At 46.2% G+C, this 24,297-nt stretch overlaps 1 protein-coding gene across 1 annotated transcript in view; it reads right to left on the minus strand.

The window, feature by feature from the left end:
* Window positions 1-2,432: 2,432 nt before the first annotated feature.
* Window positions 2,433-24,297, minus strand: part of LOC139227933 (N-fatty-acyl-amino acid synthase/hydrolase PM20D1.2-like) — a 97,186-nt gene continuing 75,321 nt past the window's right edge. Inside the window, exons 9-12 of the mRNA XM_070859087.1 lie at window positions 16,707-16,778; window positions 13,463-13,628; window positions 11,521-11,620; window positions 2,433-4,767 (exon numbers count right to left, since the gene is read on the minus strand). Of these exons, the coding sequence (XP_070715188.1) occupies window positions 4,638-4,767; window positions 11,521-11,620; window positions 13,463-13,628; window positions 16,707-16,778 (468 nt within the window). The 3' untranslated portion in view covers window positions 2,433-4,637. The remainder of the gene's footprint in view (window positions 4,768-11,520; window positions 11,621-13,462; window positions 13,629-16,706; window positions 16,779-24,297) is intronic.

Here is a 24,297-nt window from a genome sequence, read left to right on the forward strand (position 1 = left end):
TGTAGTGTGATTTATTAGCAAAGGTTTAACAACCAACTAGTTCTTAATATGAATTCTTCAGCAAAGAATCCATGAATCAAATACATTACAGCATGTAAAATGAACATTGCCTCAAGTTACACTGGGACCAACCCATAAAGGAAGAGTGCACCATTAAACCCATTTGTCTATTAACTTCATCTAACTCCATACTACATTCATTTGTGGCCAATGGTATAACCACAAGAAGTTATCTTACTGTTTATGTGAGATACCAGCAAACTTGTGGAATAGATTCCATAGTGTAGCCTTTGCTTATCTATTGAAGAGGAGTTGATATGTGTGGAACCCTGCATTATATGTTCAGTTTCATGTTTATACCCTGTAGCCAAAATTGACCAAACACATTTTAATATTGGGCATGATTTTACATTTCTATAAATGGTGTAGGAACTAATTAAACTTCATGAGTCACTCATTGAGCTGAGGTCTTCATAATAGATCAATGACTAACCAAGTTAATGCGAAGCATCTCCCAGCATTCCCAATCATTCACCACCTCCTCCTAAACCAATCGTAGCCAGATACCAACTCCGCTCTTTCCCATTATGGGACAGACCGATCTCATTCTTCCCATAAACAGCAGGATCTACGTTAAAATAAAAACAGAAAATGCTGCATATGCTCAGCAAGTCAGGAAGCATCTGTGGAGAGAGAAACAGAGTTAACGATTCAGGTCAATGACCTTCTGTCAGAACTAGAAAAAAGTTAAGAGGTGCAACAGGTTTTAAGTAAGGCCAGAGGAAGGGGGGGGGGGGGGGAAAGAGAAGGAAAGCACAAAAGGGAAGGTCTGTGATAGGGTGGAAGGCAGGAGAGATTAAATGACGAGAGAGATGATGGTGCAATATGAAAGGAAATGGCAATGGGACAAGTAAAGAAACAAAAGATGAGTCTAGATAGGGTAAATGGGAATGGCAGAATCAACAGCTGCCGTGTGATATAATAGGGGCAAAGGTAATGGTGTGAAATTGTTGAACTCTATGTTGAGTCCAGGAGGCTGTAAAGTGCCTAAACGAAAGATGTTCCTCGGCCTGCATTGAGCTTCGTTGGAACAGTGTAAAAGGCCAAGGACGGAGAGGTCAGAGTGGGGCAGAGAATTAAAGTGACAGGCGACCGGAAGCTCAGGGTCACACTTGTGGAGATGTTCCACAAAGCGGTCACCCAAACTGCGTTTGGTCTCCCCAATGTAGAGGATCTAAATTAAGCTCTCCAAGTTCTCCCCATTTCTCCTGTTACTTACTCTTAAGGGTAAAGATTCCACGTGATGATGGCACGCTGTGACCCAATTGTCACCATCAATAGGGTGATGAGCACGGAGACTGGCAAAGAGCAGACGAGGTCCCCAATATGAACTTATGCAGAGTAAGTCTTTCACAAAACTCATTAGGTCTCAGTAGGTTTAAAAGACATATATGTCTTTGAGAAATGTCAGTGTTGTAAAGTGGCATGCTGGTATAAGATTTTCTGTCCGTTGACTATGAATGGACAGGAAATATTGTACTTACGATACCTACTTTGCCCACTCTAGTATATTCGTTGGAGCATCACCGTCACCACCATAAGGACTACAGCGGTTCAAGAAGGTGGCTCACCACTGCATTGTCAGGGCGGCCAGCATTTACCAGGAACAAAGTGTTTTTTAAAAAGCCTCTGGTACAGGGGTACAAGAGCCTGCCCTGGGACAGTGCGGCATATGTTTGACTTCAGAAGACCCGTTTCTGACTGGTTCAGATGACTGCCTTGAGGACAGTAGACTGAGAGGGAGCTAGACAATGTTTACATCAAATAAACTACTTGAAGGAACATTGGGCCGTGTCCTCCCATTCTACGTGACTTAAGACCAGTTATAAACACTCAGCATGAGAGATGATGATTCTTAAAGTGCTGGTCTGCCTCAGATATCCAGCTGGTTGCCAGCCTTGGCTCAGTGGGTAGCACACTAGCCTCAGAATCAGAAGGTTGAGGGTTCAAATCCCACTCCAGGGACTTGAGCACTTAAATCTGAGCTGACTCTCCTAGTGCAGTGCTGCACTGACAGTGGGGGTGCCGTCTCTCAGATGAGATGTTTAAACCGAGGCCCTCTAGTGGATGTAAAAGATCCCATTGCACTCTTCAAAGAAGAGCGGGGCAGCTATCCTCAGTGTCCTGGCCAATATTTATCCCTCAATCAACATAACAAAAGCAGATTCTCTCTTCATTATCACACTGCTGTTTGTGGGAGCTTGCTGTGTGAAATTTGGCTGCTGCATTTCCCTCATTACAATAGTGACTACACTTCAAAAAAGTACTTCATTTGGCTGTAAAACGCTTGGAGACGTCTGGTAGTCGTGAAAGGCGCTATATAAATGCAAGTCTTTTCTTTTTTATTTCAAAGAATAAAACAGCCACACAGCTAGGTTCAAAATGTCTGTATTTATTATTTCAATAATTATAACACTGTTTTGGCTAAACTTACAATAGTGTTATGGTTCCAGCAGTCTGGCACAAAAGAATGTCCCAGCAAAAAGGGCCTAAATCGGCAGCTTATAATTTGTGTGAATGATTTATAAATATATCCCTTCAGTGTATGACTGCCCTAAACAAGAGATGCAATCAACAAAATACAATTATAAATATTACTGTGAAAACATCATTGTTAAGAATGTTTCTTTGAGTAGACTAGGCCTAAATATTAAGTAGACTAGGCCCATATCCTCTAGAGTTTGGAAGAATGATCGGTGATCTCATTAAAACATACAAAATTCTTACAGGGCTTGACAGGGTAGATGCAGGGAGGATGTTTCCCCTGGCTGAGGAGTCTAGACCCAGGGGTCACAGTCTCAGAATAAGAGGTTAGCCATTTAGGACTGAGATGAGGAGAAATTTCTTCACTCAGAGGGTGGTGAATCTTTGGAATTCTCTACTCCAGAGGTCTGTGGAGGCTCAGTCGTTGAGTATATTCAAGACAGAGATCGATAGGTTTTTGGATATTAAGGGAATCCAGGGATATGAGGACAGTGCAGGAAAGTGGAGTTGAGGTAGAAGATCAGCCATGATCTTACTGAATGACGGAGCAGGCTCGAGGGGCCGAATGGCCTGCTCCTATTATGTTCTTATGTTTCACTAAATATAAATATGCAGCATTCAAAAAGTGTTTGATAATATTACATGCCAAGCAGATAAATCCAGAGGAAATAAGACTACACATTGAATCCTCTAATTCTACCCTCTTGAACATCCTTGATTATAAATCGCTCAACCATTGGTGGCTCTGCTTCTGTTGCCGAGGCCCCAAGCTCTGGGATTCCCCACCTAAACCTCTCCGCCTCTCTACCTCCCTTTCCTCCTTCAAGACGCTTCTTAAAACCTACCTCTTTCACCTGTCCTAATTTCTCCTTATGTGACCCGGGGTCAAATTTTGTGTTTCATAATACTCCTGTGAAGCGCCTTGGGACGTTTCACTATGTTAAAGGTGCTATATAAATACAAGGTATTGTTGTTGTTGTCTCTTTGATATAGTGTATTTGAAAAATAATTCATGTAGTCATGTGACTGTGTTGGATAGATCCAGCAGTAATTTACAGGCATTTCCACGTTTTGAAAAAAAAAGCTTTTCCTTTCAATTGCTCTTCTAATTCTTCTCACTGTACCTCTCACATCATGTCGCACTGTTGCACAGGGAGCTGCAGTCCCTTCCGTTCTTCTTTTATTAGCCACCTTTAGCCAGCGAGTGTCAGCAGTTTAATTGGTGTTAGCTGTGGCTCAGTGGGTAGCACCCTCACCACTGAGTCAGAAGGTTGTGGGTTCAAGTCCCACTCGAGGAACTTGAGCACATTAAAAAAAAAACTAGGCTAACACCCCAGTGCAGCGCGCTGCACCGTCAGAGGTGCTGTCTTTTGGATGAGACGTTAAACCGAGGCCCCATCTGCCCCCTCAGGTGAATGTAAAAGATTCTATGTCACTATTTCGTAGAAGATCAGGGGAGTTAAGGTATCCCCGGTGTCTCTCAAACAACATAACCAAAAAACAGATTATCTGGTCGTTATCACCTTGCTGTTTGTGGGAGCTTGCTTGTGCAGTTTGGCTGCCACGTTTCCCACATTACAACAGTGACTACACTTCAAAAGTACTTCATTGGCTGTTAAGCCCTTTGAGACGTCCAGTGGTCGTGAAAGGTGTTATATAATTGCAAGTCTTTCTTCTTTCAATCTTCTCCGCCCGTTATCCACACATGAATATTTCCAGCTCAGGGTAGCTAGCTTGCACTCCGATGGGGTTACCCTGGCTGATTTCTCTCCCCACCCACCCTAACTGGGCTAAACCAACTCAACATAGACCAGAGATTAACCCTGGTCTATACACAGAGTCACTGGGGTGCTTCTGTATTCCTCTGTCTTGTACAAATTATGTTAACTCCCTTCACCCCCTTGAAAAAAAATCTACAAAAGAATGACAGTCAGAATCTCTTAAAAGGACGTAAAAGAGAAATAACTGTGGCAGAATTTTTCATTTGATTTTACGGGTACGTTATGTGGCTATTCCCACCGTGGGTTATGTTGGAAAATCTCAAGGATAGAGCAGGCAGTGTCAATCCGGGAACAGTTTGCTGACCCTTTGTCCTACAGGTCATGTGAGGTACTGCGAGGATGTGGTAGGCTCAAAAAATCAGAGTTCTGTATCAAATGAAAGTAAAACTGTACAATTTCTTCATAGTTCCTGACAGATATTCTTTCATTCACACCGTGTATCCTGAGAGAGAGAGAGAGAGAGAGAAAAAGTATAATTTAAAAAAAAAATTATTAAATTCTTGAGGAAGACTGTTCAATTTACCGTGCAAGGTCCAATCTTGTGTTATTATTAAATATTATACCACACAATGTTTTAGTGCATTGGAGCATCAGCAATTTACCACAGGCTACTTTTGAAAGGCTCAGAAATATATTTCTGGCACAATAGCTGTAAAATTGCATTCACCATTTCTCTAGGCAGTCCCTCGGAGTTGAGGATGACTTGTTTCCACACTAATACGAGTTCCAAGGTTACTACTGAGTCTGATGCGGGATTGACAGACTCGGTCACAGGTGGGACAGGTATGTGGTTAGAGAGGCAGGTGGCTGGGGTGCTTGGTTTGTCATACGTTCCTTCCGCTGTTTGAGCCTCTTCGACAGAAGCCAAATACAAAGTTTTTGGCGCCTTCCCGGATGCTTCGTCTCCACTTTGAGTGGTCTTGTGCCAGGGATTCCCAAGAGTCAGTAGCGATGTTACATTTCTTTCAAGGAGGCTTTGAGGGTGTCCTTGCAGCATGAAAGGACAAAATTCTTGTCCTTGAAGCACAAGAATTCACCATTTCATTACCCCATGATTCTCATCTCATTGACCAGAATGTCAACAGTGCTCATTAACTCAGTGGTCACCGCACGAATTGTCGATTGCCTTTATCCTATTACCAAAGGCCGAGGTCGTTACTGAGAGGGTATATCTCTGATTCACACGTCAGTTTAAAAAAAAAAGTTTTTTTCCGGGATGTGGGTGTCGTTGGCAAGGCTGGCATTTATTGCCCATCCCTAATTGCCCTCGAGAAGGTGGTGCTGAACCACCTTCTTGAACCGCTGCAGTCCGTGTGGTGAAGGTATTCCCACCCACAGTGCTGTTAGGGAGTTCCAGGATTTTGACCCAGCGACGATGAAGGAATGGCCAGTATATTTCCAAGTCAGGATGGCGTGTAGTTCTTTAGGTTCCTGATCCTTTGTAGCTCGACAGCTCGGAGCAGTGAAATCTATCCACAGCACAGGTGGGTTCTTAGAGCCCAGCGAGTCTTGCCGAATAAAGCATTTACCCAATCGGCAATTCAGACTGGTCAGTCGAGTACAGCTGTGTGAGTGTGTCACAAAAAATGACTCAACCATCAAGGTCGAGATTGCAAGAAGTGTGGGCTGGAATGGATTGTTTTATTATATCAGGGGAGGCAACTGGCAGAAGCAACACGATTGAATATGTGATTAACTCTGTCAGATAGACCATTTGACATTTTTGTTCCAACAGTTAATCCCTTCCCGGAGAACTAACAATATTGAGGTATCAGAAGAAACAGCTAGAGCACTAGGGAGATTAAGTGGATGGGACCTCACTGAAAAATGATATAAATAAGGGAAATCAAGAATAAGCCAACAAGCCAGGAAAGTTGGACCAGGGAACAGACACGGAGACTAGTTAAAGTAAATGTATATCTTTTTTACTCAAAGAGAAACAAATATTTGGAATAATTTACCATACAAGGTTAGAGAGAGAACAAAGAAACATTAGAATTATTGAAAATACAATTCGATGCCATGATGGGAAAGTTAATGCGCTGGAGAGATAGGCCAATAGTTTTTATTTTTATCCCTGATTTTTTTCCCCCCCAAGTTCTTTCCATATTCATCAAAGTGAATATTTACCAAGATCCAATTAATCTAGTGAAAGCAAATGATATCCTATTATTGGGCATGATGGGAATTATGCTTGGCATAATGCAAACCGCTTCAGTCTGTGTTGTGTGAGGGAGAGATGAGGTGGCAACATTTAATGCAATAGGTCATAATTATACTGTTTTCCTTCCGCTGCCTGGGCCATAAGTTCTGGAATTTCCTCCCTAAAACTCTCCGCCTCTCTATCTCTCTCTCTCTGTAGGCCCCGCATTGGACTCATCAGTCACCTGAGAACTCCTAATAGTGTGGAAGCAAGTCATCCTCGACTCCGAGGGCCTGCCTAAGAAGTAGTAGTATAGTTGCAGCAGGACTTCTCTGCTTTTATACTCCATCCCCCTTGCAGCAAAGGCCAACATTCCATTTGCCTTCCTGATTACTTGCTGTACCTGCATACTAACTTTGTGTGTTTCATGCACAAGGACCCCCACATCCCTCTATATCTCAGCATTTTGTAATCTCTCCCCTTTTAAATAATAATTCGTTTTTTTATTTTTGCTACCACAGTGGATAACATTTTCCCACATTATACTCCATCTGCCAAATTTTTGCCCACTCACTTAGCCTGTCTATATCCCTTTGCAGATTTTTTCCGTCTTCCTCACAATTTGCTCTCCCACCCATCTTTATCATCAGCAACTTTGGCCAAATTACACTCGGTCCCTTCATCCAAGTCATTATTATAGATTGTAAATAGTTGGGGCCCAGCACTGATCCCTGCAGCACCCCACTAGTTACTGTTTGCCAATCGGAAAATGACCCGTTTATCCCAACTCTCTGTTTTCTGTTAGTTAGCCAATCCTCTATCATTGCTAATATATTACCCCTAACCCCATGTGCTCTCATCTTGTGCCACAATGTTTAATATTAGCCCTCCTGATGATTCAGCCCCTTTAACCAGTGAGTAATGGAGCCATACAGACCATGAACATCTCCCGTCCACTCCCCAGTCTGTGCTAATTTAGCAGATCTCAGACAGTAGCACAATAGTTATGTTACTGGACTAGTAATCCAAAGACCAGAGTTCAAGTCCCACCAGGGCAGCTGGGTAATTTAAATTCAGTTAATTAATTTAAATAAATCACTAAGTATTAGGTGACCATGTTGTAAAATCCCATCTGGTTCACTAATGTCCTCCAGGTGGTTGACTCTTGACTGCCGAGCAAGTCACTCAGTTGTACCAAACTGCTACGACAAAGTCACAGTGGGAGTACCTTCACCACACGGACTGCAATGGTACACCACAATAAGGGATGGGCAATAAAAATTGACTTTGCCAGTGACGTCCACATTCCGTGAATGAATTGGCTGCAGGGGCACTATTGTCAGCCTCATGCACTTGGGTTAGGGAGGGGAAAATTAGCCAGGGCTCCTGCTCCTGATCACTATCTGGTGACCCCTGCTAGGAGTGGGTGTGGGTAAACAACGGGTGAAAATGAGGTTTCGTCTGTGATGATGCCCTACTGGTCAAATAGTCCATTGACAATTGCTCGGAGGTTCACGCACTGACTGACCCATCCGCTTGCCCAGTACCTGTGGCTTATACCTCAGAAAAGAATCAACACCTTCAGGAAGGGCAAGGGGAGGAACGTGACAAAGAGAAAAATATTTAACATTACGGAGCTCCAGAACCTAAAACTCCTTAAATTTAATCGGGGGTATTTTAACCCCCTCGCCCGGCGGGAATGGTGCAGATGGGGAGTGGAGGCAGCAGGCGAGGAGTTAAGGTGATGAGGGAGGGGGGGGGGGGGAAAAGAGAATTTCTGATCTTACTTAGCTTACCGGAGACTGCGTGGGTCCATGAATTATACCACACAATATCCGTGGTGGGATGACCCCACCTCATGAATTTTGACTTCTGTCACCTGACAGTGACGCCTTCCCCGCCAGCTTTGGACGGAAGTCGTCGTGGTGTGCAAATTACCGGGTCCTCACGCTCTTCGGAGGGGGGGGGGGGGAAAGAGAGGAGCGAGGGGAGGGAGGGAGGAGCAAGGGGAGGGAGGGAGGGAGGGAGGAGCAAGGGGAGGGAGGGAGGAGCAAGGGGAGGGAGGGAGGAATGGAGGAGCGGAGGGAGGGAGGAATGGAGGAGCGAAGGGAGGGAGGGAGGAATGGAGGAGCGAGGGGAGGGAGGGAGGAATGGAGGAGTGAGGGGAGGTGGTGGGAGGGAGGAGCGAGGGGAGGTGGTGGGAGGGAGGAGCGAGGGGAGGTGGTGGGAGGGAGGAGCGAGGGGAGGTGGTGGGAGGGAGGAGCGAGGGGAGGTGGGAGGGGAGAGGGGAGGAAGGGAGGAGCGAGGGGGGGAGGCAGGGGCGAGGGGAGGGAGCGAGGGGAGGGGGGCAGGGGCGAGGGGTTGGAGGAGCGAGGGGTTGGAGGAGCGGAGGGAGGAGGGGAGCGAGGGGAGGGAGGAGCGAGGGGAGGGAGGAGCGAGGGGAGAGAGGAGCGAGGGGAGAGAGGAGCGAGGGGAGAGAGGGATGGAGGAGCGAGGGGGGGGAGGGATGGAGGAGCGAGGGGAGGGAGGGGGGATTGCAGTGGACAATTCACCAATTCACTGCCCACTTCAGCCCTCTGCACCTCCGATTCCCGCCAGAGTTAAAATCAGGGCAGTAATATGTGATAGAACTAACATGCAGATGCAGGTTAATCAGGTTGCCAATGTTAATAACCAAAAAGACTAAGGTGACATCAAGCTGGGTTATTGAATGAACTGCTTCTGAACCCAAGGTGGAAAAAATGCATTTAGATACAAGGACCCAATTGGCAATAGTTAAGTTTGCATTAGAGACAAGAAGCGAGCAAGAATAGAAAGACAGATTGGAAGACAAGGTTTGAAACTGCGATTGCTTGGGATAAGAAGAGTTAATACTGTACAGAAAACAGCTGTTAATGCTTGGAACATAAAAGATGTTGTACATCAAATCTCCCTGTCCTGCGTTTTCTGTACAAATTTAGAAAATTAATAACTGTAGCAGTTATAATGAATCAGGATCAACTGTTCTGACGAAGGGTCACAAACCTGAAACGTTAACTCTGTTACTCTCCACAGATGCTGCCCGACCCGCTGAGATTTACAGCATTTTCTGTTTTTATTTCAGGCTCAACTGTGTATCTACTTCATAGAATCATAGAAATTTACAGCACAGAAGGAGACCATTTCGGCCCATCGAGTCTGCGCCGGCCGACCAAGAGCTACCCAGCCTAGTCCCACTTTCCAGCTCTAGGTCCGTAGCACTGCAGGTTACGGCACTTCTTAAGTACACATCCAAGTATTTTTTTAAATTGGTGAGGGTTTCTGCCTCTACCACCCTTTCAGGCAGAGAGTTCCAGACCCCCACAACCCTCTGGGTGAAGAAATTTCCCCTCATATCTCCTCTAAACCTCCCCCCAATGACTTTAAATCTATGTGCCCTGGTTGTTGACCCCTCTGCCAAGGGAAACAGGTTCTTCCTATCCACTCTATCCAGGCCCCTCATAATTTTATACACCTCAATCAGGTCTCCTCTCAGCCTCCTCTGTTACAAAGAAAACAGACCCAGCATCTCCAATCTTTTCTCATAGCCAAAATTCTCCAGTCCAGGCAACATTATTGTAAATCTCCTCTGCACCCTTTCCAGTGCAATCGCATCTTTCCTGTAATGTGGTGACCAGAACTGCACACCGTACTCCAGCTGCGGCCTAACCAATGTTTTATAAAGTTCAAGCATAACGTCCTTGCTCTTGTATTCCATGCCTCGACTTATAAAAGGCAAGTATTCCATAGGCCTTTTTAACCACCTGGCCTGCTACCTTTAGGGATCTGTGGACCTGCACTCCAAGGTCCCTTTGTTCCTCTACACTTTTCAGTGTTGTACCATTTAATGTGTATTCCCTTGCCTTGTTAGACCTCCCCAATGCATTACCACACACTTATCCGGGTTGAATTCCATTTGCCACTGTTCTGCCCACCTGACCAGTACATTGATATCTTCCTACAGTCCGCAGCTTTCTTCTTCATTATCAACCACAACCTATTTTAGTGTCATCTGTAAACTTCTTAATCATAACCCCAACATTCAATCCAAGTCATTGATATATACCACAAAAAGCAAGGGACCCAGCACTGAGCCCTGTAGAACCCCATTGGATACAGCCTTTCAGTCACAAAAACATCCATCAACCTTTACTTCCTGCCTCTGAGCCAATTTTGGATCCAACTGGCCACTTTGCCCTGGATCCGATGGGCTTTTACTTTCGTGACCAGTCTATCATGTGGGACCTGATCAAAAGCTTTGCTAAAATCTATATACACTACATCATATGCACTGCCCTCATCGATCCTCCTGGTTACCTCCTCGAAAAATTCAATCAAGTTAGTCAGACACGACCTTCCCTTAACAAATCCATGCTGACTGTCCTTGATTAATCTACATCTTTCCAAATGAAGATTTATCCTGTCCCTCAGAATTTTTTCCAATAATTTTCCCACCACTGAGGTTAGGCTGACTGTAATTACTCAGTCTATCCCTTTCTCCCTTTCTCCCTTTTTAAACGAAGGTACACCATCAGCAGTCCTCTGGCACCACACCTGTAGCCAGAGAGGATCGGAAAATGATGGTCAGAGCCTCTGCTATTTCCTCCTTTGCTTCTCTTAACAGCCTGGGATACATACTGGGCCTGGGGATTTATCCACTTTCAAAGCTGCTAAGCCCCTTAATACTTCCTCTCTCACTGTGGTTATCTTGTCTAGTATTTCACACTCCTCCTCCCTCATTGCAAAGTCTGCATCGCCCCTCTCTTTTGTGAAAACAGATGCCAAGTATTCATTAAGAATCATACCCACATCTTCTGCCTCCACACACACATGTCCTTTGTGGTCTCTAATTACCCTCTTGCTCTTGTCCCAGCTGAACAAAAACACACTCGCTAGGCAACTACATTTAAAATGCCAGCATCTCTCAACACAAGGCAATGGCCAAGAGTTACCCATGAACAGCCTACCTGGAATTGAGACTTAAAAAAAGAGAATGCTTAAAACTTCAATAATATCCTTGTGCCAACTTCTTACCGAGACAAGTCCTCTTGCTTCAATATCATTGGTGTAAACCTATAGAGTTCCCTGGTCAAGTTCTGGTAGTGTATGGTATCTGTGCTTGCAACACAGAGACCTAGAAGCAAAGAATAGGACAAGAAAGAAAATAATCATCAAGTACCAACCTATGTTGTCCTCATTTTTCTTGACCATCACTGAACTATTAATGTTGCTGCTATATTGGACAATAGTTCTAACCTGTTTTGTTAAAGGCAAATTTTGTTTTACAAATGTAAGAGACTTTTTTTTTAAAGTAGTGAACAATTGGATAGAAGAGAATGCAACAGATTTACCCCTGGAATTTCCATGGGAGTTCTCTCCATCTACTCTGTAACTTTGGTGGGAAAGAAAGAACGACTTGCATTTATATAGCGCCTTTCACGACTATTGGACGTCTCAAAGCGCTTTACAGCCAATGAAGTACTTTTTGGAATGTAGTAATGTAGGAAACGTGGCAGCCAATTTGTGCACAGCAAGCTCCCACAAGCAGCAATGTGATCATGACTAGATAATCTGTTTTTAGTGACGTTGATTGAGGGATAAATATTGGCCAGGACACCGGTGATATCTCCCCTGCTCTTCTTCGAAATAGTGCCGTGGGATCTTTTACATCCACCTGAGAGAGTAGTCGGGTTAACGGTTCATCCAAAAGACGGCACCTCCGACTGGAGAGCAATGGGTCCCATGGAAAATGGCTAAACATGCCTTTTTTGACGTTTCTCAAAGATTTCCACCAAATTCCAGTCACAGATCAGGAGAACCCTGTGGAAATCCCCACCTCCACATATAGATTTTCAGAAGGCGTTCGAATGGTTATCTCACAAGTGGCTTGTTAAAAAAATTCTGGAGTTTGTTATCAGAGGAGATGTAGTAGCATGGATAGAAAATGGTTGACAGAGGGAAAATAAAAAAGAGTTAGGGCAAATGTGTGCTGATCGAATTGGAGAAGAACTGAAAGGGATTTGTGTGTGTGTGTGTGTGTGTGTGTGTGTATATATATATATATATGTATATGGATGATCTGGACTTGGTCGTAGGGAGCACAATCTCAAAACTTCATGATGACAAAAAAGCAGTGGGAATGACTGTAAAAGATTTAAGCGAGACAATTAGGTTAGTGGAATGAGCAGACAGGTGGTGGATGCAATGTAAATAAATGTGAAGTCATATATTTTAGGAGAATAAACAAGGTAAGAATATACAAAAGCCTGCAACGATATTGTTTACTTAATGTAGAAAAATATCCCAAGGTGTTTCACAGAAGTGCAAGGGAAAAAATGAATGCCGAGACAAATAAGGAAATGGTCGGAGAGATGACCAATAGCATTGGTCAAAGAAATTAGTTTTACAGACAGTCTTAAAGAAGAGGGAGGTGGAAAGGAATTCCAGAATGTGCGGCCAACGGTGAGGCGAATGATCAAGACGCTGAAGTCCTCCGACGAACAGAGAGTACAAATGGGGGAGTTCAGGGATCTATGGACATGCACTCCATTGTATCGCTGGAGGAGTTTCTGCCAAACTTCCTCAAAGTTACCAACACACAGACACGCGCACAGAATTGCTCACTCCCGCTTCTCTGGACTGGATTGACCTTTGTGAGGTAAAACTAAGTTAGATCCGGAATCAGGAATGCCATTTTTCCCACACTTGCTGGCAATTTGTAGGTTACATTACCACAATGAGAGATAACTATGATGCACAAATCCAGGCTTCAGTCACAAATCCAAACGGCAATGTAAACATTTCTGGTTGTGAAATTTTGCAGAATTTCTATCTGTTGCCAAAGGGAACCATTCGACATTGCCAGATTGATGGAGAACCAGCGGATCAATATCTCTCGCCTTGTGAGATTCCAACCGTTACATTGTTCCAATTTCAATGCAATGGAAAGCCTCGAGTTTCGGAATCTCTCCCTTACCTGGAGTGACGACTGCTTCAGGAAATATGTTTCCAATTGTTGCTTTGATGACCTGATACCCAAATGAGGTGTCATCGTAAGAACTCATTGGAAGTGAGGGATGGTGCTCTAGAACTTCAATCTTCACTCGTTCATCAGAAATAATGTACTGAACCTGATGCAGAAGCTGGAAAGTTAAATGAAACACAATTCAGAGCGGTAACTTTCATTGGCAACTGACGGAAAACATTTTGCGCGAATCTCTCTCAGATTTGTGTGATCCTCAACCTGTTGCATCATTCTAACAGTGGGGGTGAGCGTAGTGTGCTCGGGAGGATAAAGGTGACTTTGGACCTGTAGTTCCTAAAGCTCCCTGCCATTGGGAGGTTTCCTCCCTGCATGTCTGAGTCTGTTGTAGACTCATTGTTAGAGATTGATTGCTGTGATCAGTTAAGAGCTCCATTATAGAATCATAGAAGTTAACAGCACGGAAGGAGGCCATTGCAGCCCATCATGTCCATGCCGGCCAACAAGAGGCTATCCAGCCTAATCCCACTTTCCAGCTCCCGGTCCGTAACCCTGCAGCTTACGGCACTTCAGCTGCACATCCAAGTACTTTTTAAATGTGATGAGGGTTTCTGCCTCTACCACCCTTTCAGGCAGTGAGTTCCAGGCCCCCACCACCCTCTGCATGAAGAAATTTCCCCTCAAATCCCCTCTAAACCTTCTACCAATTACTTTAAATTTATGATCACTGGTTATTGACCTCTCTGCTAAGGGAAATAGGTCCTTTCTACCCACTATATCTAAGCCCCTTATAATTTTATACACCTCAATGAGGTCTCTCCTCAGCCTCCTCTGTTCCAATGAAAATAAACCCAGTCCATCTAATCTGTCCTCATAGCTTAGATTCTCCACTCCCGACAACATCTTGTAAATCTCCTCTGTACCCTCTCCAGTGCAATCACGTCCTTCCTGTAATGCGGTGACCAGAACAGCATGCAGTACTCCAGCTGTGGCCTAACCAGTGTTTTATACAGTTCAAGCTGTATACCCGGCTCTTGTATTCTATGCCTCGGCTAATAAAGGCAAGCATTCCGTGTGCCTTCTTAACCACCTTATCTACCTGGCCTGCTACCTTCAGGGATCTGTGGACCTGCACTCCATTGTATCATGCAACTACCAAGGTAACAGAAGTTGGATGAACTTTATTCAGCTAGCAATTACTATGTTCCTATGCGTTGTGCATAGAAAGCTGCAGGTTAATGCTCTAACACAAACGTGAAGTGCTTGAGGAGAGGGTCACGAATCAATACAATCTCTTCATTGTGAGAAATGAGTTAAGGATGCTTTAGAAAATAACAGGAGAGTAGTACTAGCATTTGGTTAATTAGAGGGCAAATAAAGCAGCTATCTGAATCTCATGGGCAGTTTGCTCACTGCGAGCTGTGGTGAATCACAAGTCAGTCCAGGTAATATCAGAACTCAGAAATGCAGTATGCTAACACTGGAGGTGTGATTTCTGTTAATGGAAAACAATTATATTTTCCTTCGTAAAGTATTGATCTGCTTGCAAAAATACAGGCTCAGAAATTGCACATCTCAAAACTGCAGGCTCCTGCAATTTCATTATGGAGTCGTTAATTGCAAAATAGATGTTCTTCTGTTTTTCATTAATTGAATTCCACCCCTTGCTACTGACACATCCATTCAAGTCCATTTAGCTCATATTATTCCGTGCTGTACGTACAATATGCGGTGCATCAGAGCACTGTGCATTCGTGCATAGAGTAGATGGTACTGCCCTCACCCCCTATTCTTTTATCCTTTCCACTCTCTTTCAACTGAAGACAGAGTAGAAATTGCCCCCCGCCCGAAACGAGGCGCTCCCACCCCGTTTCGATGGTTTTTACTGCAGGTGCGGTCAGGTCACCTCTTGCGCAACATTCGGCTCTTGTTTTTTCTGGTTTTGATCCGGGAAGTTGGTCATAATAGGGGCGGTGACAACACCTGAGGGGCAAAAACACGGCGACAGCAACTGAGGGGCACGGCGGAGTCACCGCCGCGATGACATCATCACTTAAAAGGGGAGAGCCTCCGCACTTTTAAAACTTCGGCCCACTGGGCCATAGGGAGGGTTTCGGCCGGGCTAGTGGCCTGGCACCCAAGAGGGGGATATTTGTCAGGTCGACATGGCAGTCGGCCGACAAAAAAACCCCACAGGGGCAGGGGCAGGGGCAGTGCACCCTCCCCTTTAAGGGAAGCCGGACCACCGGTGCAGAAGGCCACAGCCTCACTGGACCACCGGGAAAAAGCTTGTTTTGGCACCGCCGGGCGGGCCGAAGATTTTCCATGGGGAATATCGCCGTTGGGTAGTTAGATCGGTGGTGCGCTCGGTGATGACACGCTAACCGCAATTCGGCAGCAGCGGAGCGGTAAGGGGGGGGCGGGGTCGGGGCACCGCCGGGAAAACTCGAAAGGGCAATTGGGCCACCAGCGGCCATTCCACAAAAAGTCGGCGGCCAATCCACTCCGCAGCATGGCCGCCAATTTGCGGCAGTAACAGGCTTTAAGGAGAGGGGCAATTTCGGCCCCAGAAACTTGTGTCAGGGTATGGATGTTCAAATTCCTGCAGCATTGGGGTACCTCATGCAAGTGTCTGCTTTGTGTGCAAGCCCATGTAAGGGAGGGAGCATCCCAACTCCGACTGATCTACACACATCCAATCGGGATCACTGGATATTCATCAGGAGGGGGGAAACCAATTTGTGCACAGCAAGGTCCCACAGACAGCAATGGGGTAAATGACCAGATAATCTGCTTTTTTGTTATGTTGATTGAGGGATAAATATTGGCCAGGACACCGGGGATAACTCCCCTACTCTTCTTCGAAATAGTGTCATGGGATCTTTTACGTCCACCAGAGAGCAGACGGGGCCTCGGTTTAATGTCTCATCCAAAAGATGGCACCTCCAACAGTGCAGCACTCCCTCAGCACTGCACTGGGAGTGTCAGCCTGGATTTTTGTGCTCAAGTCTCTGGAGAGGGACTTCAAACCACAACCTTCTGACTCAGGCAAGAATTCTACCCACTGAGCCATGGATGACACTTAAATAATGATATTTGAATTTCTTTGCTACTACCATACGAAAGAAGTAGTAATAACAAATCGGTAATTGTTCTGTTTGCTTGGTTGAAATAAAGGGAGCAAATCACTTTACATAGTTCCCATGTATAGTTGTGACTCAGTTAGGATTCAGGTTACCTCTTCTAGCGTGTGGACTGGATGGAGCCGGAAATTCACCGTTGCTCTTGCCGAAGGAGCAATCACGTTTGCCTGAACAGAAGAAAAAAGAAAAATAATTGAAAGAAGATGTAGACACGTTAAATCACCGACATCAACTCTTCCAGTGACCATTCACACAAGGTGTTGCAACCTGGCGACCTGCAAAACAGGATGCATTCCAAACCTGCAGCTATTCTGGATCACAATCGATGAGGCAGAGCAAGCGGCGGAAATCAACATCATCCCTGGAGTCGATGGGGGGGAAATACCGTTTGGGCAAGAATGCAAAACTGGGGGGAATTGCATCTGCGGCCAGTTACACACTCCGCCCGATTCCACTGAAGTCAAACTCCATATCCAGCGGAGCGTGTGATGGGTGACGGATACATTTTTGGGAACTAAGGGAATCAAAGGATATGGGGACAGTGCGGGAAGGTGGAGTTGAGGTAGAAGATCAGCCATGATCTTATTGAATGGCAGAGCAGGTTCGAAGGGCCGAATGGCCTACTCCTGATCCTATTTCTTAAGTTCTTATGTTGATGTGATGTGATGCCGCCCGTTTTGCCTCCCTGACCAGGTCGAGTTTCATAGAAACATAGAAACATAGAAAATAGGTGCAGGAGTAGGCCATTCGGCCCTTCTAGCCTGCATCGCCATTCAATGAGTTCATGGCTGAACATGCAACTTCAGTATCCCATTCCTGCTTTCTCGCCATACCCCTTGATCCCCCTAGTAGTAAGGACCTCATCTAACTCCTTTTTGAATATATTTAGTGAATTGGCCTCAACAACTTTCTGTGGTAGAGAATTCCACAGGTTCACCACTCTCTCGGTCCTAAATGGCTTACCCCTTATCCTTAGACTGTGACCCCTGGTTCTGGACTTCCCCAACATTGGGAACATTCTTCCTGCATCTAACCTGTCTAAACCCATCAGAATTTTAAACGTTTCTATGAGGTTCTCTCTCATTCTTCTGAACTCCAGTGAATACAAGCCCAGTTGATCCAGTCTTTCTTGATAGGTCAGTCCCGCCATCCCAGGAATCAGTCTGGTGAACCTTCGCTGCACTCCCTCAATAGCAAGAATGTCCTTCCTCAGGTTAGGAGACCAAAACTGTACACAATACTCCAGGTGTGGCCTCACCAATGCCCTGTACAACTGTAGCAACACCTCCCTGCCCCTGTACTCAAATCCCCTCGCTATGAAGGCCAACATGCCATTTGCTTTCTTAACCGCCTGCTGTACCTACATGCCAACCTTCAATGACTGATGTACCATGACACCCAGGTCTAGTTGCACCTCCCCTTTTCCTAATCTGTCACCATTCAGATAATAGTCTGTCTCTCTGTTTTTACCACCAAAGTGGATAACCACACATTTATCCACATTATACTTCATCTGCCATGCATTTGCCCACTCACCTAACCTATCCAAGTCACTCTGCAGCCTCATAGCATCCTCCTCGCAGCTCACACTGCCACCCAACTTAGTGTCATCCGCAAATTTGGAGATACTACATTTAATCCCCTCGTCTAAATCATTAATGTACAGTGTAAACAGCAGGGGCCCCAGCACAGAACCTTGCGGTACCCCACTAGTCACTGCCTGCCATTCTTAAAAGTCCCCATTTACTCCTACTCTTTGCTTCCTGTCTGACAACCAGTTCTCAATCCATGTCAGCACACTACCCCCAATCTCATGTGCTTTAACTTTGCACATTAATCTCTTGTGTGGGACCTTGTCGAAAGCCTTCTGAAAGTCCAAATATACCACATCAACTGGTTCTCCCTTGTCCACTCTACTGGAAACATTCTCAAAAAATTCCAGAAGATTTGTCAAGCATGATTTCCCTTTCACAAATCCCTGCTGACTTGGACCTATCATGTCACCTCTTTCCAAATGCGCTGCTATGACATCCTTAATAATTGATTCCATCATTTTACCCACTACCGATGTCAGGCTGACCGGTCTATAATTCCCTGTTTTCTCTCTCCCTCCTTTTTTAAAAAGTGGGGTTACATTAGCTACCCTCCACTCGATAAGAACTGATCCAGAGTCAATGGAATGTTGGAAAATGACTGTCAATGCATCTGCTATTTCCAAGGCCACCTCCTTAAGTACTCTGGGATGCAGTCCATCAGGCCCTGGGGATTTATCGGCCTTCAATCCCATCAATTTCCCCGACACAATTTCCCGACTAATACGGATTTCCCTCAGTTCCTCCTCCTTACTAGACCCTCTGACCCCTTTTATATCCGGAAGGTTGTTTGTGTCCTCCTTAGTGAATACCGAACCAAAGTACTTGTTCAATTGGTCTGCCATTTCTTTGTTCCCCGTTATGACTTCCCCTGAATCTGACTGCAGGGGACCTATGTTTGTCTTTACTAACCTTTTTCTCTTTACATATCTATAGAAACTTTTGCAATCCGTCTTAATGTTCCCTGCAAGCTTCTTCTCGTACTCCATTTTCCCTGCCCTAATCAAACCCTTTGTCCTCCTCTGCTGAGTTCTAAATTTCTCCCAGTCCCCGGGTTCGCTGCTATTTCTGGCCAATTTGTATGCCACTTCCTTGGCTTTAATACTATCCCTGATTTCCCTTGATAGCCACAGTTGAGCCACCTTCCCTTTTTTATTTTTACGTCAGACAGGAATGTACAATTGTTGTAGTTCATCCATGCGGTCTCTAAATGTCTGCCATTGCCCATCCACAGTCAACCCCTTATGTATCATTCGCCAATCTATCCTAGCCAATTCACGCCTCATACCTTCAAAGTTACCCTTCTTTAAGTTCTGGACCATGGTCTCTGAATTAACTGTTTCATTCTCCATCCTAATGCAGAATTCCACCATATTATGGTCACTCTTCCCCAAGGGGCCTCGTACAATGAGATTGCTAATTAATCCTCTCTCATTACACAACACCCAGTCTAAGATGGCCTCCCCCCTAGTTGGTTCCTCGACATATTGGTCTAGAAAATCATCCCTTATGCACTCCAGGAAATCCTCCTCCACCGTATTGCTTCCAGTTTGGTTAGCCCAATCTATGTGCATATTAAAGTCACCCATTCTAACTGCTGCACCTTTATTGCATGCACCCCTAATTTCCTGTTTGATGCCCTCCCCAACATCACTACTACTGTTTGGAGGTCTGTACACAACTCCCACTAACGTTTTTGCCCTTTGGTGTTCTGCAGCTCTACCCATATAGATTCCACATCATCCAAGCTATTGCATTAATCTCCTCCTTAACGAGCAATGCTACCCCACCTCCTTTTCCTTTTATTCTATCCTTCCTGAATGTTGAATACCCCTGGATGTTGAGTTCCCAGCCCTGATCATCCTGGAGCCACGTCTCTGTAATCCCAATCACATCATATTTGTTAACATCTATTTGCACAGTTAATTCATCCACCTTATTACAGATACTCCTTGCATTAAGACACAAAGCCTTCAGGCTTGTTTTTTTAACACCCTTTGTCCTTTTAGAATTTTGCTGTACAGTGGCCCTTTTTGTTCTTTGCCTTGGGTTTCTCTGCCCTCCACTTTTCCTCATCTCCTTTCTGTCTTTTGCTTTTGCCTCCTTTTTGTTTCCCTCTGTCTCCCTGCATTGGTTCCCATCCCCCTGCCATATTAGTTTAACTCCTCCCCAACAGCACTAGCAAACACTCTCCCGAGGACATTGGTTCCGGTCCTGCCCAGGTGCAGACCGTCCGGTTTGTACTGGTCCCACCTCCCCCAGAACCAGTTCCAATGCCCCAGGAATTTGAATCCCTCCCTGCTGCACCACTGCTCAAGTCATGTATTCATCCCTAAAGAATTTCCCCAGCACTCGAATTCGGTTTATCTACTATAATTATGTGCCAAGTTCCGAGGAGGGACAGGGAATAGGATCAAGGCTTGAAGAGCGTTTCTTTTGGGGACCAGAGTCAAAATCCAGATTGTCCGGTTCAAATTCGAGTGGCTTGGGACACGGGCTGATTTCCTTCTGTTCCCACCTCGATGCCGCTGACGGAGAAGGGTGGGGGCGGTAGCAGGGTTGTGGTGTGGGAAGGACTGGCTGCGAGGCACGAGATGGTCAACTCTCCTTTTTCCAACCCTTTGAATACCCGCGCTATGGCCGCTAGCTTCATTCCGAGCCCGTTCAAAATTCAGTGCAGGAAGATTCCGTGAGCTTCCACCCAGGAGTTGAGGACTCTCTCTGGAGATACTGCTGCGCACTCACCCTTCCTGCGCAAGTGTCCCGAACTGGAAAGATGGGTCGGGGTCATAATGAAGTCCTACCTCAGGTCCCGTACCTACCTCGGCGCAGATAAGGCAAAAGTCATCGACTTAAAGCCATTTGCAAAAGATCTAGAGGGGAGATGAGGAGCAACGTTTTCGCTCGGAGTTGTCGGGATCTGGAAAACTCTGCCTGAAAAGATGTTGGAAGCCGATTCCAGCAATAATTTCAAAAGGGAGCTGGACGGGGACTGGAGGATGAGAAACTTACAAAAAGTGGGGGTGTGGGACCAAGCAGGACTGCTCTTTCAAAGAGCCGGGGCAAGCTCAACGGGCCGTATGACCTCCTTCTGTGCTGTAGGTTTCTATGATTCTATGATATTCTAAATCCCCTCCCTAAAAGTTTCATAATCATTCAATTTGATGTTGATCAAAAGCTGCAGTACCACTATGTTCCTGTTGGCGGGGCTGCTGAGCTATTAGAAGTCACTGGGTCTTAAATTATTAGCATCTGAAACTTGTATTTATACAGCGTCTTTAGCATAGTAAAACGTCCCAAGGCGCGCCACAGATGTGTTATAAGACGGCAAGCGATCCCCAGGTGGGCAGAGGAAACGTTTCAAGGACACCCACATCGCTCCTTGATAAAGTGCAACATCCCCACTGACACCTGGGAGTCCCTGGCCAAAGACCACCCTAAGTGGAGGAAGAGCATCCGGGAGGGCGCTGAGCACCTCGAGTCTCGTCGCCGAGAGCATGCAGAAAATTTGGCTAAGATCATGCGTAACTGACCTGACAGGGGAGTAACCACCATGACCCCAAAGTGGTTCTCCCTGGATCAGGAAGGTATATGCTTGCTTTTTGGAAATAGGAGGTGGGTGGGGTGGCTTGACCCATCCACCTCCACGGAGGTGTGTGGGGGGGCCTGACCCATCCACCTCCATGGCACGAACCTGGTATTGCAGTACTTCCAGGAACGGTACTTCCAGGAACGGTGCAGTGGCTCTAGGCCTTTTGGCTAAGAGCATTGGCGCAGAGTGATCCTTGATGTGTGCAAGGTGACCTCTGGCGTTTGTGATGTGACAAAGAATTGGAACGATTGGCTACGAATTTAAAAAAAAATGCAGAAAACAAGCGCAGGCAGCGGAAAGAGTGTGCGGCAAACCAGTCCCACCCGCTCTTTCCCTCAACCACTGTCTGTCCCACCTGTGACAGAGACTGTAATTCCCGTATTGGACTGTTCAGCCACCTGAGAACGCACTTTGAGAGTGGAAGCAAGTCTTCCTAGATTTTGAGGGACTGCCTATGATGATGACTCACTTTCCTTGTGAGCACTCTCTAGTTTGGGATCCTGGCTGGTCCAGGTCCCGTTCGGAGGAGCCGCTGTGGGTGACCTTTCGCTCTTGAGCATTGCCGTGGTGGCGAGTGGGTTTGTGGGCTACGCCTTTTCCACCCGGGTGGTGGCGAGCATAGGCCCAGTTTACTGTTTCTGGCCCGTGGCGGTTCATGCCTGCGAGGTTAATCTGATCCGAGGCAGGGTATCGCTACCGGTGCCTCTGCTCTCTGGGGATCGTTTACTCTGCGGCTTGTCTACTTCTGTCAGCTGTGGGGACACTTTATGATGCATCGTTCTGGTCCCGGGGATGCAGGCTACAGCATTGGGTAGCCCGCTGGACCTGTATACGACCGTTAGGTGCTCGCCTGCTACATTGGCTGATTGCAATTTGCACCCGACATCGCGCAACACCATTTTGCTCGTTGCAGCTGGACTTTTACATTGGTTACCAATTTCAAGCAGTTCATTCAAAAATGGTGGATGGCTGGCCTCCTTTAAAATGGCCTTACTATTTTTACCCCAATCATCTTTCTTGCGTGGAACCACGTGTCGTTGCTCCATTAGCGCTGCACCTCATAGTTTGGACGCCATCTTTTCCCTGTCCATGATGTCAACTGCCGTGATCTTCTTTCCCAGGGGATTCTGCCACTAAAACTGGGAAGGTGCATTCGGGTCGTCGTGATGAGCAGTCTGTGCCTCGGGTGTTGCGCGGATCTGCCTGGTCCAACCGAAGGTGGGGGCTTGCTCTGCCCCGGAGCACGGGGAATGTCGTTTGTTGGAGGGATGAATCTTCCCCATCCATCTTCTTCCAAGTAGCATTGATCCATCACCTGAAACAATCCACAATGGTAAATTGTGCACCGCGCCATCATGGGATACACTTACATCCGCACTACCAACAACTGATATCAGTTCCTTGGTGTAGGTGCGCAGCTTTGCCGGAACCGGGACCAGCTTGGGTCGTTCATCTTGATCATTCCATAGCCTCTCAAAGGTTTCCTGGCTCATTACTGGCCCCCGCGTCCACGTCCATGAAGACTGGAACGCCATTTATCTTGACTTCCATTATCACTGGAAGACAATCTGTGGTGCAGGTAGATACTCCATACATTTCGCCCTGGGACTGAGTTGCCTCGCTAGCCATCTCCTCGTAATCCGCGCTGGATTCACAGCCATCTGCTGACTTCTCTTCCACATGGTGAGTCACAGCTCTTTTGCACATTCGCTGGGGCTGGCCCTTTGTGCTGCAGCCTTTGCACACATAGTCTCTGAACCGACACTGATGAGCCCTGTGATTACCTCTGCAACGCCAGCATGGTGCTACTCGACTTACTTTTGCACCCCTTGGCTGACTCTGAGTTAAAGGACTCGGGGGTCTGTACGCTCTGCCCTGGGCAGATTCAGGTTCAACAGTTCTGCCTGTGAAAGGCGCCATTCTATTTACAGTACTTTCCGGGTTTGAGTCCCGAGAGTGAATCATCATCTGCTTGGAGCTGCAGCTTGAGGTCATGAACGCCTGGCTGATGCTGATGGCTTTCTGCAAGGTGACGGTGGTTTCGGCAGACAGTAGCCTGTGAAGAAGGGCCTCATGACTGATGCCAATTATGAAGAAGTCCCGCAACACATTGGCGAGGGATGCACCGAATTCACATGGTCCTGCCAACCTCCTGAGGTCGGCAGCGTACATCTGGCCCTCGGGGGGGCGGTGTGTATAAAATCGATGCCTGGCCGTGAGGATGCTCTCCTTCGGTTTGAGTTGGTCCTGAATTGGCACTTTCAGCTCCTCGATTAACTTGGTCGTTGTTGTCTCTGGTGCAAGCAAGTCCCTGACGAGGCCGTAGACCGCGGGCCCACAACTTGTCAACAGGATAGCTCTGCGCTTATCTGCCAGCGTGGCCAGATCATCGCCTACCAGGTCGTTTGCTAAGAAATTTTGGTCGAGCCGCTCCGGAAAGGCTTCCCAATCTTCACCCTGAGAACTTTTCTAATGCACCAATGTTAGTCATTTTTACGTGAA

Source organism: Pristiophorus japonicus, chromosome 17 (genome assembly GCF_044704955.1).
Source record: "Pristiophorus japonicus isolate sPriJap1 chromosome 17, sPriJap1.hap1, whole genome shotgun sequence".
Lineage (NCBI taxonomy): Eukaryota > Metazoa > Chordata > Chondrichthyes > Pristiophoridae > Pristiophorus > Pristiophorus japonicus.